Below are 16103 nucleotides of genomic sequence, written 5' to 3' on the forward strand. Positions count from 1 at the left end.
TGAGCTACTGGTATAGCTGGAATGGCATTTTGCATATGTTTATTTCCCTGCCTGTAGTTTAACTGTTTAGTTATATGCTTTCCTTAGCCTAGTTTAATGTATGGCTTAGTATGTGGTGTCCATATCAACTGAAACACAAGTTTAAACACTTTATTGACTCATAAATGTCTGTGTTTTGCAGCTTCTATGAAGGGTGAGATAACCAGTGAACTAGCTTCTTCATCAGGTGTAACAACAGCTGGGTCAGTAGGGAGTTCAGCTGATCCTACTGGACATGATATCATCACTGAGCAGCCACGTTCCCAACATACATTGCAGTCAGACTCTGTAGACCTCTCGAGCTGTGATTTGACAAGTACAGCTACTGAAGGAGAAGAAGATGATGTTCTTAGTCGAAGCTCAAGCCAGATCAGTGCTGTCCAGTCAGATCCCACTATGGACCTGAATGATGGCACACAAGCTTCTTCACCAGTTAGTGATAGCTCTCAGACTACTACAGAAGGTCCAGACTCTGCTGTAACCCCTTCGGACAGTTCTGAAATTGTAAGTGTGCAACGGGCAGAGGGGGTATCCCCTTCTACTGAGGGGCTCGACATGTCTCAGAGCTCTTCCATGGAGGGCCCAGACTTGGATTCATCTACTTATTCGTCTTCTACTTTTTCATCCTCAGCTAGTAACAATGGAAAGGTCAGCAGCTCACACCTCTGTTGGAGAGCTTGACCTCCTTTTAACACTTTCACTTAAAAACTACAAAGCTGTAATCAGTTTGTTCACAGGGTAGGTTATATGAAGGCATTAACCGATTGTCACTCACTGGAGGAATGTCAATACCAAAGGCTTGGCGTAAATATATCCTCTTAGTAGCCTATCCTTCATTTTGTAGAGGTATATTAATAATTATTTTGGTGCAGGAGGACTAATGGAAGTGTTAAAGGGTGAACAGTCTATTTGGAATGATAGAAGAATATTTTTGGAACCCAATGCTTCACATTGTCTCCTGCCTATGCTTTTTCAGTTGGCGACACAACTCTTTTTTTCTTTTTTTATCCTTTTATTCTGTTGTAATGATTTCTCCTATACTGAGCATTACTGCATGATTTACTCATGTAGCAGTTACTTACCGAATAAACACCTGAAATGTGCATACGGTATAGGTATTTAAATAAATTTCCCTCAAGCAAGTGTGAAGTTGTAATAAAACCAGCAAAACTGAAATTCCTGGGAACAAGAGCAGAAAATGTAAAAAAGGGGAATGCTTAACATTTCTTAAGTTCTGTTTTTCAAAGATTATAAAAAATTTGACTGAAGTTTGCTGATAGTAACTTTGGAAGAGTAATAATCTCTTACCACTACAAAAAAATAGTAAATTTACAATTATGATAGGCACATGGAATCGTACAATAGTTAGGGTTGGAAAGAACCTTAAGATCATCCAGTTCTAACCCCCTGCCATGGGCAGGGATACCTCACACTAAAAATAAGCTAGAATGAATAAGATTGAAACTGTGTCCAGTCTGGTCTTGAACGCTGCCAGGGATGGAGCGTTCACCGCTTCTTTCGGCAACCTGTTCTAGTACCTCACAACCCTCACAATAAAAAGCTTCTTCCTAATACTTCTGCAACTGTGAGGATTTAGGAACAAATGATGAAGATTGCTGAGTCTCTGAATTAAATGTAGGCAGTGCAGAGGCAAAAGTGAGAAGGCATTTATTGACAGGTTGTGTTTATTGACAAATTCTTAGATTGTTGCAGATGTCAGTTTACATACTTTTTGCAAGCAGTAATTACAAGTAATATTATTATTTTGTAATTGACAGACTAAGTGGTTGTCCCAGTTACACACACACACAGAGCTTTTTAAGGAACAATTTCCAGGTGCTTATAAAGGCAAGGAGTAACTGAAAAAGTATCTTGTCTTCGGGTAAATTGAAAATGAAAAGTTTTTTACTTGGTCTCTTATTGTTGAATTGCCTTCTGTGCTTATTTTTCCATCTACATTCTGCCTATATACTGCATCGGTACCAAGGGTCAAACTGCTGGAAATGTCCATTTTAGTAGTCTGGTTCAAAGTGAAGGGTTTTTAAAATGCATTTGAATTTACTAGTCCTTTTTTGTCCTACACAGTGTGTTCTCAGTTTGACTTTACATGTCCAGGACAAGTGAGGTTATGGGAGAATTTGACAGCAAGGGACAAGTTCAATTTGTGACAGTAAAGGTGTTGGTTGTGATTTATAACTGCTGAGATAGAGGGACAGTCGTGTTTGGAATAAGGGAGCAAGGAGAGCTGCAGGGGAAGCAAGTGTTGTGACTTTCTTCCTGTTAATATCCAAGCTTATGGCGCAAGTGGGAGGCTCTCAGATGTATCTATGGCCTCAAATAGCCCCAGTGCCGGAAGAGGACAGGAACTGCTTTATAGCCTGCATGCAGCTGTACACTAATATTTATCAGGCTCATATTTGCTTTCAAATTATTTCTAGATGACTAACACTGCATGTTTGAGATTTGGTGTTATGTGTTAAGCTATTTTAAGTCTTGTCCTCATATTGTGTAGGTTTTGGAGGGTGCTGAAGGACAGTATTCTGGAATGCAAATTGGGCAGCTGCAGGATGAGGAAGATGAAGCTGCAAATATTCTCCAAGATGATTCAGCAGAGTCTTTCAGAAATTCTTCTATTGGTATGTAGGTAAATTGGGGTTGGGGTCACGCAGACACAGAACTGGTGACATGTTTAAGGCAGGTGTTACAGGTGCATCTGGTGTCTGATTTCCAGGGCAATGAAGACTCATGTAATGGATGTGAAAAACATAACTAGATCGAAATGTGAAACAAGAAATATATTTCAGCACTTCTAAGGAATCACTTGTTTTGATTCCTGCTAATTTATTTTTCATGTTTGTGTAATTAGGTTAAATTAAAGCGCTTTTACTTTGCATCTGGAATGGTATTTCATAGATAACCTTTTTCTAAAGCTCTTCAACAGCCTCACCTGTTGAAAACCACAAGCCATAGTAGGCAGCCTTCTGATAGCAGCGTAGATAGATTTCCATCAAAAGAAGATGCAGCAGATCCTGGTGATCACGAAAATAAGGTGAGAAGCAGTCACAGTGGTCTGCTTTAAAGTCTAAAACAACTAAGTTGAGAAAAAAGATATGACAGTTATGCTTATGTAAATTAGCGGTAAATGTGTATAGCCCATGTGACAGGGGCACTTTGTTATAGGTCAGAATAACTAAGGTTGAATAGTAAATCTGAGTTACAACCTGAATTTCATGTGACATAGGGTTGAATGCACAAGTGATATCTTGAATGCAATTACAAAGCCAAAGCAGAACACAGACTGCCCAGAACACAAACCCCTTTTGTGTGTGCATTAGTAGGGTACACTGATACTTTATCATCTGAAATACCTTTGTGCTGGTTGCTACCTGTGTAGGGAACTTCATGATCTTGTCAGAAGTTACGAAGTCTCATTCTCTGAGCCTCTCTTTCTGTGGAGAGGCTCATACCATTCCAATCACAGGCTACTGATTTCCTCTTGCGGTTTTCTGACTTGAGCTTTGGATCTTGTTATGAGCTGGGGCACAAGGAGCTTCATTTGGGGCAGGCAGTAGCCTGGGCTACTGGGGAAATCTAAATGTGAAACCACAGAAGGTTGTCAGCTTTCTTTGAAACCAACTTGGGTATTAATTGCTTCTCATGCAAAGTTTCCAAAGATCATTTTTTGTCACCAGAAAGTGGTTTATGAGACTTCAGATGCAAGCCGCACATCTAGGTAATTCAGCAAATTGATAGAATTATTGTTGTTTCTGTGATTAAGTTAAACCAGTTCTGATACTGGTTCCAAACTTCCCAAAAACATTACGTTTTAAGGCCTTTTTTACATTTGTATTAGACACAGTTTGCATTACTGCACGTCCCAAAATGTATAAAGGTTGTATTTCTAAATCTTGTGCTTAATATTTTATTTAAATTGAAGATAAATTTTTATCTGTATAAATATTGTGATTTGCCTTTGCTAGCCCTCCAGGGTAAAGGGAGACATAGGTCACTATACCGATGGGGATTCTGCTCCTTTAGTGCACTGTGTTAGACTTCTGTCTGCCTCTTTTCTACTTACTGGGGAGAAAGGAGGTAAGTTTTCTATTCCACTCATTGGTTCCTTGTGCTTGTTAATGTACAAAGTCAGAAATGGGATCAGTTTACTCTGGTTTTTAATCTCACTTTATTAGAGATTTCAGGTGTAGGGTTTTCTGTGGCAGTCCTGATTTAAATGATTGCACCAGATTATAGGAAAACCTAAAACCGCTTAAATTGTGCCATTTTACAAGGAATCTTGAACCATTTGGCATCTAAAAATGTATTATGGTAACTTAACCTGCAAGTCAAATACTTAATTACATTTACAATTTGTAAATTGTAGTGAGACTTAACTTGGGGGGCCATCATGGGTCATCGATTGTATGGAGCTGTGAAGACAATCTAGTATCAGTATTTCTTTTTATCAGCATTGACTGCCCGGTCTGTCCACTATGAAAGTATCAATACCTGAGCAAGGAAGCTATTTTGAGTGGCAGTTCATTTTGTAGAAACTTCTAAAACAAGTTCAGAAGAGTATAGTTCTTTCAAGTACTTGTCTTAATATTTTTACAGTTGATTTTGTTAACAGTGCCTAACATGTTTTAATGAAAACAAGACTAAGTGTATTTTTTTTTAACTTTATCATTCTCTTGTGTTTGAATTGTGTTGATTTTTCTGAATTCAGAGGAAATGCTGTTGTATCAGTTTGTGTTTTGAAAATGTAACTTTGTTTTAAAAGATTCAGCTGGAGTAAAGCAGAGAATTGATTTAAGGTTTTCAGAGGCCTGTGTGAAATCTCAAGTTGAACGTTTTTCTCCACTTTTAACATCTTGCAGCATTTGAACAAACAAGTTAGTGTGGCTGTTTTTCATGTGAGATGGTCAAAGAGGCTTTTTTGAGGGTACATGATTGTTGGAGGAGGCAACTGGGGCTCAAAAGAAGAAATATTTACCTTTCTAGCATAGTAATGTCAGTGGGGATTTTCCAGGAAGCCTTTATGGCATACACTGCTGCTTCAGTTCTTTTTCACTGGGAAGTCCATGTCACAGGCATATATGTATCTGTCATTGTGTATGACTGAAATGAGCATTTAAGGGGAAAAGAACAAACATCTTTTCTAAATTATTACTTGTTAATGTACTCTGCTAATGTAGTGTTCTTGGAAAGAGAGTGTAATAGCTGTATTCTTAGAGATGAAGGAAGCGAGGTGGTAGTGTGTGTATTAGTTTGGTGTGTTGTCTTTTTTCAAACAAACTAAAAGGCCATATATAACTACTGCCTCTGATCAACTGGAACTACTTGCTCTGCCTTCACTTTTTTTTTATCTAGGCTAAGCTATTTATATCATACAGAGTTATTAATTAGCCTAAAAGCAATTCATGAAGCTTTTAAATACCCCCGGGTTTGTTTTCTTCTCCCCAGCTTTAGTTCCTGATAGAGATGTGAGAGTCAGTGTAAAAGCCCTGGCAGTAAGTTGTGTTGGAGCAGCTGTTGCACTTCACCCTGAGTCTTTCTTCAGCAAACTGTATAAAACACCTCTTGAAGCAATGGGAGAAGAGTATGGTATGTTGCAGTTCACCTATTCCATTTTATTAGTGTTTGAGTTTTTAAATGCATGAGGCAGCACTAAATATTGCACCAGTATTGGTATGAACATGCTGTCTGAACACTATTTTTGCTTTTAATAAAAATGAAGTCTCGTTGAATGAGCTTATATAGCTTCTGCCAAGGTGAAGCTATTTTAGTACAACAACTATACAGAAGCAGTTTGTTTTTCTTATAAATGGTTTCTTCTAATTTATTTCAGGCCAACTTATAAATGGTTTCTAAGCCACTAGGTTAATTTTCATAAATGCTGCAATATTATTATCAGGCACCTGGAGTATTCAACTGGTTTGATAGCGATAGTGGCAAAGGTGGAGTGGTAACCAGAACTTCTTGGATTTCCCCAGAGCAGTTTGTGTACAATTGAAATAAACTGCTGATGTTTTTATATGTAATCACTGGACTGGATGGTGTGAATGATCTGTAGGTTACATCCAAGGATAGAACCAAAGCAGGCATATTGTGAATATGCTGATACCGATTGTACAGGAATCGGTACCTCCACTGAAACATTTTTAGGGATCAGTTAAGTCTAAGATTAGTATTTTTAAAATAAAGTAGTTGTAACTTATTTTCTTAGAGGAGCAGTATGTATCAGATATTCTGAACTACATTGACCACGGAGATCCCCAGATCAGAGGAGCCACTGCCATTCTGTGTGGAACAATTGTCAACTCCATTCTAATTAAATCCCGCTTTGATGTGGAAAAATGGCTAATAAATGTCAGAAGCTCAACAGGTAACAATTTGTTTTAAGGGTGTGTTTTGTTTTGGTTTGTTTTTTTTATGCAAAATTCTGTTTTGTTTCATTGCCCTAAATTCTCTCTTTGTTAGGAAATCTCTTTTCCTTGGTAGACTGCATACCTCTGTTACAGAAAACACTGAAAGATGAGTCCTCCGTTACATGCAAACTGGCTTGTACAGCTGTGAAGGTAAGCAGAATTAGCAAATTATTTGCACCACCGCAGATCACAGGGGTGTTATTTGTTGACTAGGATCCTGCAATGCTCAGGTGTAGGAACATGGAGCAAAAAATTACTTCTTCCCCAAGAACTTCATTGTAGAAAACATGAATTCAGGCACAGAGATGGAGGAGCAAACAGCTGGAAAATTTTGTTGGTTAGATCATGTAGCAGTATAATAATGACATTTCTAGTCATAAATGTACTGGTTTGAGCTGTACTGTTACATTAATCAACAATACGATAAGTCCATTAGATAGGATATCTAGGCTGAAGAAGGAAGTGTGAACCTGTAACACCTGGTTGTAGCCTGTATTTGGAGAGCAAAAATTTAGTGTGAGAAATGGCAATAAAATAGTGATTATTTCCTGAAATAATAATTTTTAAAAGTGAGGAAAGTTTCAGGAAAGCAAGTTTTTCGAACTGGGTAAAAAAAATCCATTGGACCATTGTTAAAATAGAGATGAGAGCTGAGCTGGTGAGTGGAACTTAGAGTGTGTGAGTTTTATTTTTGTAACAAAATCTGTGGAAGGTGGTGTGTGAAAAAAGCAGAGGAATGAAGGAGTGAGCTTTTCCCTGAGGAATTTTCCAGAGAAGTAGAGCAAGAAGGGCGAATTGCAGGCCAAGGGAAATTAGCTCACTGAGAAGCACAGGGTGGCTGACTGTGTTGTAGCTTATAGGTCAGTGAGGCAAAGCATAGCTTTTAGTAAAATACAGATACTGTATGGAAAGTATGATTTCATGTGCTAAGAGGAGGGATCTGTGGTGCCACTGAGGGAAGGAAATCCAGTTAGTTAAATTATGCTTTTTTAACATTCTGTTCAGTGATGTTATTGCTTAAATATAGTGGGTTTATTTATGGTTGCACTTGTGATTATGACTTTTTGCAAGACTTAGAATTGTTCAGTTATGGCAACTTATCTTAGTCAATTTTGACTTGTTCTTTCCCTCAGCATATAATGTAGCCTGATTTCATACCTTTCAGCAGAAATGTTCTAAAGCATTTTGGGTTCTTAATCCCTGAAAAAGAAAGTACTTTTTTTATGTAGCTAAAGATGACATAGTATAGAGTTCTGCAGCTTTTTCCCAAGTATCATACATCGTACATATAGTTGAACAGTCATTAAAATGTGGAGGTCTGACTGTTTCAAGAACTTTGGAAATCAGAACTAGGTGTCTAAAAATACTCTATGGGGATTTGGAGGGAGTGGTTTTGAGCAGATAGGAATTAATGGTGCTTGTGATGGTTAAGCCATATATTAGACCTTACTCTTTGAAGGATTTTCCTCTAATCTCTAAGGCTTGTGTTCCTCTCTGGAGTTTAAATTCAACATTGGGTTTGAGCAATTCACATGGAGCTGCTGTCCTAGCCTTACAAAGTGCTTGGCTCTGGAACTGTCTCCTAGCAATTAAGCAATAACTTTTGCTAGTATTCTTAATAAAACAGACTTTTCTGACTCACATACTTTGATTCAGAGAACCTCTCCTGTAATGTAATTGAAAGTTGTTTTACTTTTTCAGCATTGCATCATGAGCCTATGCAGTAGCAGTTACAGTGAACTAGGTTTACAGTTAATTGTTGACCTTCTAACACTGAAGAATAGCTCCTACTGGCTAGTAAGGACAGAACTTCTGGAAACACTTGCAGAGGTAGATTTTCGGTAAGTGTTCATAGTTTCCCGTGGGTGTTTAAGCTTCAGTGCAAAGATGCTGTGTATGGGAAACCAGAAGCATAATGGAACAGTTTCTTCTGAAACATCAACAAGTTTCACAGAAGTAAATGGGACCAGTCATTTGCCTCAGGGATGTATGAATTCCTTTGTCAATTTACCATTGACTTCACTACCAAGCCCAATCCTTGTAATGCTATTGGAGTTTCTGATTCCGTGGTCTCTTTATCAAGTCTTCTGTAGTTTTGTGATTGGAGAGACACCGTATAATCTGAGAAGTCACTTGGATTTCATGTTGTGCACATTTTTCACAGGAAAAGATCCCCAAGTTATTCTCCATTAATGTCAGCTCTTTTCTGTTGCTTGGTTTCTGTACACTGAAAGGACTATGACTTTACTTACTTTTCTTGCATTCCCTCATTGTCCACAGGTTCTTCCAAGCTGAAAGACAAAATATGTTTATGTGAAAATTCTTCAAGCTATCCTTAATCATACAAAATTGAACTCTTTTCTGAATAGTGATGTTAAGAATGTGTTACTCTTTTCAAAACTGTCTGATTTTTCCTTGTGGGGATGGGGAAGAGGAGGGAGGAAAGGCCCAAGCCAATTACAATCGCAATGTGTAAATTACCTTTTTTAACTAAAGAAAAGTAATTCTTCTATTGCGCTAGCCAGATAGTTGTTTAGCATATAGCTTACCTTTTCCGAAGGCAGCAAAAACTTTGTTTACTTCTTACAGTTTCCCTGCAGTGGTGTGTTTAAGAAAAATAAACAAAAAAGCTCTTCAGAGTACTAAAGGGAGAAACAACATTTAACGTTAACTAATGTACCCTAAATTCTGGTTTACTGTAGGTTAGTCAGCTTCTTGGAAGGAAAAACTGAGAGCTTGCACAGAGGTGTTCATCATTATACTGGTGTAAGTAAATTATTCAGTAAGTGTATTGTGTTTCTGGATGAAGGTACCAGTGCAATTTCAGCTCTTCATGTTTTAAATTCTAAACATCGGTTTCTGAACACTGATAGTTGTTGCAAGTATGTTTTGTTTGCAAGTTATGTTTGCAAGTATGAGTCTCAAAGCTCATGCTCTGAAACTTGTTACAATTGGAAAGATACTTTACTACTGAGATTCAAGGATCTTAGTGTTCTCTGGTGTGTGTGTGGTTTTGCTGTGGTATTTTTCTAGACTTCAAAAAGGTTTTGGCATTTATGTATTTAAATGGTGTATTTGGCAGTGTTAAGGTAAAGATGATCTTACCGACTTAATGACAGATAGTTAACTAGTGAGATTTCATCTTGTAACAATCTGGTCAATTGATGAAAGTGTTCAAGGAATTTTACTGTGCTAACTTACTTTCTAGCTACTAAAACTTCAGGAGAGAGTGCTTAACGATGTTGTGATATGTCTGCTCGGAGATGAAGATCCAAGAGTGAGACATGTAGCTGCAGCCTCGTTAGTGAGGTATATATGGCTTTTTTTTATTCTTTCCTTTAAAAAAAGAAGTTTAGAAAGGTACTTCTGTGTTACTGTGTACCTGTAAGTAAAATAATCCCTTGGTTTTATATTTTTGTTTAAATGAGGGATGGGAGACAAATGTAGCTTTGTGGTACTTAGAACATGCATCATTCTGAATCATCAGGCAATTCTACTTGGCTCTTTATTAGCTTTGCAATTATATTTATTTAACTGTATTACATTCTGAGGGTCACTTTCAACTTCAAGTTTTTTTTTCTGCATGCTGAAGTGATTGGAGTAGTATCCTGACAGTAGTTGTTGGGCTTAAACTGTTGCAGTTCTACCGAGTTGTCCGAACTCCCATTGTACTTCCCACATGGTTATAAGTGGTGTAGCTTAAAACTTTCATGCTAAACTGGTGATAGTAAAGTAGCTAATCTTGTTTAACAAGCTGCTGTTTGCTGTACCCTACTACAGTTACAATCACTGCACCAAATAGTAAGTATTAGTTGGTAGTTTATTGATGTGAGTTCAAGGGCTTAATTTTTATGTTTAAAGAACTTGGGAGTATGTAATACTGGATTTCTGGAATATTTTATTGTCAGAGGAGTCTCTTCCCTATTTTTTCAGATTATTAATTGCTGTGTAATTCCTAATAACAAATAAAGGACAATGAAGCCTTAAAAATTCTGCCACTTAAAAGCCTTGATATTGCAGAAACAGCTCAGTAGAAAAGTAATTCAGTGTTGCATCATAGATAGCATTTGTTGCTTTTATTCATGGACTTGATTTTTGAAATGGAGTTATTTTATCTGACTGGTAGCAAGTTGGAGTTTTTCTGTATCTTCAGGCTGATTTAATGACAGCATGTATTAAGGTTGGAAAAGACTTAACTGCCTAAGAGCGTTGCTCCAAGCTTGCAGAAGCCCCTTGAAACATCCCATGTGGGCATTCAGTTGAAGTACTGGCAGTGAAATGTCTACAGAAAATGTCTACCATACTTTTTTTGTTGTTGTTGAAATTGAAATGTTTTTCAAGAAGACTGGGTCTTGTATGTTTAAGGTTCACTGCATAGAAATCAGATGGTGAAGAACTGGCCTTTTCAGGTAGAAACTAGTGTTTAGTTGACACAGATATCCATGGGGGGGGAAGCATCTGGGGAGACAGGGAAACACAGAGAGAAATACTCTAGTGAAGTGATCATTGCAGTGTGTACAGGTAGGTGTGTCTATAAATGCTTGTTTGTTTTTTTTAACTACCGTATGTCAGGTTTTGCCCCGATTTGTGCTCCTTGGTTAAAATGAAGACCCGTTTTTAAGCTACATTTTACAATATCAGTTTTAGTAACAGCTTTTATAATTTGATACCTAATTGGTGTGTGCACCTTTCTGAACTGTATATTAAATTTATTTTAAATTGTATATTAAATAATTTCTGATTAGTACTTTTTGATAATTATCTTTAAGGCTTGTTCCAAAGCTGTTTTATAACTGTGACCAAGGACAGGCTGATCCAGTTGTGGCAGTAGCAAGAGACCAAAGCAGTGTCTACCTGAAGCTACTAATGCATGAAACACAGCCTCCATCTCACTTCGCAGTGAGCACCATCACCAGGTATGTTACATGTCGTGGCTTGCCCTAAAAGGAATGTGGACCCAAATTTCAATTTGTAATGTCTAGAAGCATAATTAAATCCTGCAAATCCATGTGCTTATGAATTCTTTTTCCAGTCTGTAGGAGCATCTGTGGTAGATTTAGGCTCCACAGAAACAAACTCATGTTTAAAGAATAAACTGGTGCATGAGTTACTGATGATGTGCTCACGCAGTGATCATAGGGAGTTATTGTTCTGTGAAAAACTTTTATCTTCATCCTGAAGTCACCCTTATTTGTCCATTAAATTGCACATGTGCAGCACTGCAAGCTAATTCTGTGTGAATATTGCTATCCTTTAGGTTTGTTGGTTGATCCCAATTTCTAACTTCAAATCCTGTTCAGTGATTGTGGTTGCAGAAGTCTATACTGCCTGTATAACTTAAAAATAAATTCTGATAGTGTGATCTTGTTGCTGCATTTTTGCTGCCAACAACACTTCCCTAAGCACTTCTATTTAGATGTCTTGTCTTATAGACAGTATGAGTTGTATATATTTATGGGGGCTCTTTGCCTCTATCAGCTTGTAGTACAAGATTTTAAGTATGTACCTTTTCCATACATGGTTTTAATTGTGTCACTTAAGATTTATCTACTGTAGTATGGAAACAATAGAACTTTATGGACAGTGTTATTTGAGATGCAAAATAGTGTGTTTTTTTCTACAGCAATAATCCAAAGGTTGTGAACATGCAAAACTGTTATATGGATTTGAGTAAGAGCAGACCGATGTTGAATCGGTCGGTGGTGATCTCTAGAGCACCTACTTAAGTATTGAGAGTCTGGTCTGCTGTTTCTGTTTGCTAATAAAAAGATTTGATTTATAAATTAAATTGCTTTTGCTAGTAGAGAAGCAAAAATATTAAAATAAGGTGGTATTTGGAGTGTCCTCAGATTTTGTATTTTATAAGCAGTCTCTAAAATAATAGTAATTTAAGACATAATTTGTATTTAAGCTGTTTTTAAGTACGTATTTAGTGGTGTAAATGTTTTTATTTCAGAACATATAGAGGTTACAACATGCTGCAAAGTCCAACTGATGTCACTATGGAAAACAATCTCTCAAGAGTTATTGCAGCAATTTCCCATGCATTGACAATATCCACTACAAGAGCACTTACGGTGAGTTTTATTAGTTGTTGTAGCAGCTGACCTTTTCTTTCCTTTATTTTTTATTATTTCCTGGCTGTATTTGTACCTGCATCTTTGGTACTGCAGCAGTAGCAATACTAATATATTTAATTCTCCCTCTTCAGATACTTTGTTGTTGTTGCTAACTCTTCCAGTGATGAAACTGATTCACTTCTTGGTGTTAACTTTTCAGTTTGGCTGCTGTGAAGCTTTGTGTCTTCTCTCCACAACATTTCCAGTCTGCACCTGGAGTATGGGATGGCACTGTGGGTATGTTAGCAGATAAGACCTTTATAAAGAAGAGTGTGACATAAGGTTGCTTTTAAAAATACTAAGTGTCAGCATTTTTTCATTTCTGGAATCACAGCACATATCACAGGGATTGGCTGCAGCCACTCTAATAGATAGATACATATGGTCAGTATCTATCAAAATAAGTAATAGGAAAAAATTCCATGCTTTTGAAAAATATCTGTCTTCAGGATATTGTCTTGTAGTATCTCTCTAAAATCAGAACATGATCATTTTCACCTTGATCTCATGTTTATGTTGAAGAACAGTTGTAAAGGAAGTTGCTTCATAGTTGCTTTTACAACTGTAAAAGTATCAGATGCTGTCTCTATTCGGCACACTGAATGGGAACAGCAGATGAGATAGCCCATAGTTAAGTGTTATGTATTTAATACGTGATAGCCCAAAAATACTTAGATTCTGAAGGGTTTCTTCAGAATGTAACTGTACAGTTGGCAACTCTAAAGCTCTGATCCTGCTTCTGATTATCAATGTGCTGAGCCGTATGAGTTGAAAAGCTAGCTACTGAAGCTGTGCATGTGCAGAGCTGATTGGTTTTTAAATAGATTTAACATAATTTGTGTCAATTTTTTTTCACTGTTGTCATGTTCCTATTATTTTATTTTTCTGGTATCCTGAAACTCTATTGCAAAATATGATCTTGTTTTAAAATAAAACCCCCAAAGCCAACAGCTGTCCCTCAGCTGCTGTTCTTGTTGGGGTGCCCTTTTTTCCCTTGCTGGCCATAAGTGTAGCATACTTTCTGTATGCATTCTAAAAGATGTCCTGTGAGCTATAGGTCCAGTTTTAACAACTGAAGTAGGTTAGGATGTGAGCACTGCTTAGCTGGAAAACAAAATCAATGCAGAATTGCAACAATGCGTCTTCTGCACTATCCAGCCTAAAAACTATTGGTTCTGAGATGCATCAGTGATGCAATGACAGCCTTTGCTCTTTCCTCTAATTCCTTCTTTACAGATTTTTGGCCCACGTTTGTACTAATTTAGATTGTAAATTTATTTTTGTGGAATGAGACACATTATATAATTCTGTGTAATAAGAATATAATAACATGGATAATAACATGAGAATTTTGTCAGAATCCTTTTTTGTCTTAAGAATTCACAATATTTGAACTGTTGCATTCCAACTGTGTACAGCTCAACATGGATTAATTCATGTTTTTTTAACTTTATAGCAAACAACACTTACATATAAAAATATATGTTAAAAAAGGAAGGCACTGTCATTACCTGTGTAGCTTTGTCAAAATAATAGCTCTATGTAGTGTAAATTCATTTTCTGAGATTGCTCTAAGTGTGGTAGACCAGATTTGACCACTTTGGATATTATTTTTTTAACCAAAAAAGAAATTCCTTTATTTAGAGGTTGCATCAGATCTTTTGTTGGAAGTTAATATTACTGAGCAAGCCTTACAGCTTTGAAATGATGCGTGTAATTCGTATAGTATTCTGACAGACATGTTATTACACTGCAATGCTATAGGTTGTGTCTTCCATCCCTAACTTGTCTATGTGGAAGTCTTGACTTGGAGGTAGTTCAGGACCACACTGGTTAGCAATGAAATACAGAATTCTTGCATTCATCAGTAGATGTCACTAGCAGCTTTGGTATTTGCTATTTAAAAAAATAGTAGTGGCTCTTTAAGAAGACAAAGTAGTGTTGGGTCTGTGCTGTAAGTTGTTTAAGTCCTAGTTGAGTGTGTTTCTGTAGTTTACTTTACTGTTAGTTTTCATAAGACGTTAAACTTGCCAAAGTGGGGAGAAGAAGGTCATGACATTCCAATATTAAACTTCCAGAGATTCCCAGCCAAGTCCTTCAGATGAAACTCAAAAGGGCTGCACCATTGGAATGGCTGGCATGGTCCTGTCTCTCCTTTCATCAGCATGGTTCCCACTGGACCTCTCTGCACATCAGGATGCTTTGATTTTGACTGGAAACTTGCTTGCAGGTAAGGCAGAACTAGGAAAGTAGGATTGTCCTGATATTTTTACCATTAGCATTAGAAGGCCTGTATCTTACCCTGTTTTAATCTTGCACAACAAAATACTTGCAAGATAGAACAGAAGAAATAAAGAAGAAACTTCTTGCGCCCAGGATGTTTTAAAATATACTGCCTCTAAGTTGCAAATTTCTTCTTAGTTGCCAAAGGGGACATGCAGGATGCTTAGTGTACAGGCTGGGTATGAAAGGTTAACTTTCTTTGCTGTTTAGAACTATGCACCTACTGCTGGTTTTGAAAATGAAGGCTCTCTTTATTTGAATTTTTGTTCATATAGAGAGGATAACCATACATGTCTCTGAAATTTTCTGATACTTAATTCTGAGGCTTTTAAATATTTTTTTTCTGTAAATCAATTTATATTGCAGCAAGTGCTCCCAAGTGCTTAAAGAATCCCTGGAGTGCTGAAGATGATTCAAACCAAGGTGCTGCAAAGCAGGAGGAACCCTGGCCAGCTCTAGCAGATCGAACTCTTGTTACTTTAGTAGAACAGCTTTTTTCTCACCTGCTGAAAGTCATTAATATCTGTGCACATGTAATGGATGATGTTGCTCCTGGCCCAGCAGTAAAGGTATGTATTAAAAATAGATTGTGTGATGTAAATACTGCTGTGATAAAGACCTCTTAATTTTAGAGTTAATATGGGTAACTATCTCATCTCATACCTTGATAATATGACTCCATTATGGGTAGGAAAGCAAATAACACGAAAAGAGCATGCATATCATTCTTCCGCATAACATGTTTTTCCTTAGTTCTGCAGTGTTTGTAATATGACCTTAATTTTTGAACTTTTTATTCCAGCTGAATTCATCTGAAATATTAATTTGGTGAGGAGTGTATATAGCAGATGGAGTCAGCATCTGTTGACTTTTGGCTTTGTTGGCTGGCTGTAATGCATTGAGCTCCTTTGGGGCTAAAAATGGCTCTTCTATCTTTTCAATATCCTGCAAAGTGTCTTGACTTCTAAAACAGCTCCTGTGAGGCACTTCTGGCTTTGGGTTTTCATTTTGGCTTGGGTTCTTTTGAGGCATCTTCATTTTGAGACTCGCCTGGTGCCTATAAAGCAGTGTTGCTAGGATTAGTAATTTCTTCATATTTTGAAAATGTGAGAATATTTTTTGATGCTTTTTGTGGTTTAAAACCCAGGCAGTAAGAAGAACTGTTACAGCTAAAACCAGGACAGTGCTTTTTGTCTGGAATCAAAAGAAACTTTAGTCATTGAGTTTTGATTCCATC

At 37.1% G+C, this 16103-nt stretch overlaps 1 protein-coding gene across 2 annotated transcripts in view; it reads left to right on the forward strand.

Annotated features, from left to right (window-relative positions):
* HTT (huntingtin) overlaps positions 1-16103 on the forward strand; it is an 84139-nt gene that overhangs the window by 23828 nt on the left and 44208 nt on the right. For both annotated transcript variants that reach the window (XM_061467797.1, XM_061467804.1), the window contains 15 exons: positions 182-543; positions 2552-2675; positions 2970-3088; positions 4020-4131; positions 5500-5640; positions 6263-6421; positions 6517-6614; positions 8166-8305; positions 9167-9230; positions 9673-9773; positions 11234-11380; positions 12421-12541; positions 12744-12820; positions 14662-14813; positions 15233-15435. In XM_061467797.1, the coding sequence (XP_061323781.1) occupies positions 182-543; positions 2552-2675; positions 2970-3088; positions 4020-4131; positions 5500-5640; positions 6263-6421; positions 6517-6614; positions 8166-8305; positions 9167-9230; positions 9673-9773; positions 11234-11380; positions 12421-12541; positions 12744-12820; positions 14662-14813; positions 15233-15435 (2120 nt within the window). The remainder of the gene's footprint in view (positions 1-181; positions 544-2551; positions 2676-2969; positions 3089-4019; positions 4132-5499; positions 5641-6262; positions 6422-6516; positions 6615-8165; positions 8306-9166; positions 9231-9672; positions 9774-11233; positions 11381-12420; positions 12542-12743; positions 12821-14661; positions 14814-15232; positions 15436-16103) is intronic.

This window comes from Pezoporus flaviventris, unplaced genomic scaffold (genome assembly GCF_033815535.1).
Source record: "Pezoporus flaviventris isolate CSIRO_AGI_PZ_B2104156 unplaced genomic scaffold, CSIRO_AGI_Pfla_v1 ptg000002l, whole genome shotgun sequence".
In the NCBI taxonomy this organism is placed as follows: domain Eukaryota; kingdom Metazoa; phylum Chordata; class Aves; order Psittaciformes; family Psittacidae; genus Pezoporus; species Pezoporus flaviventris.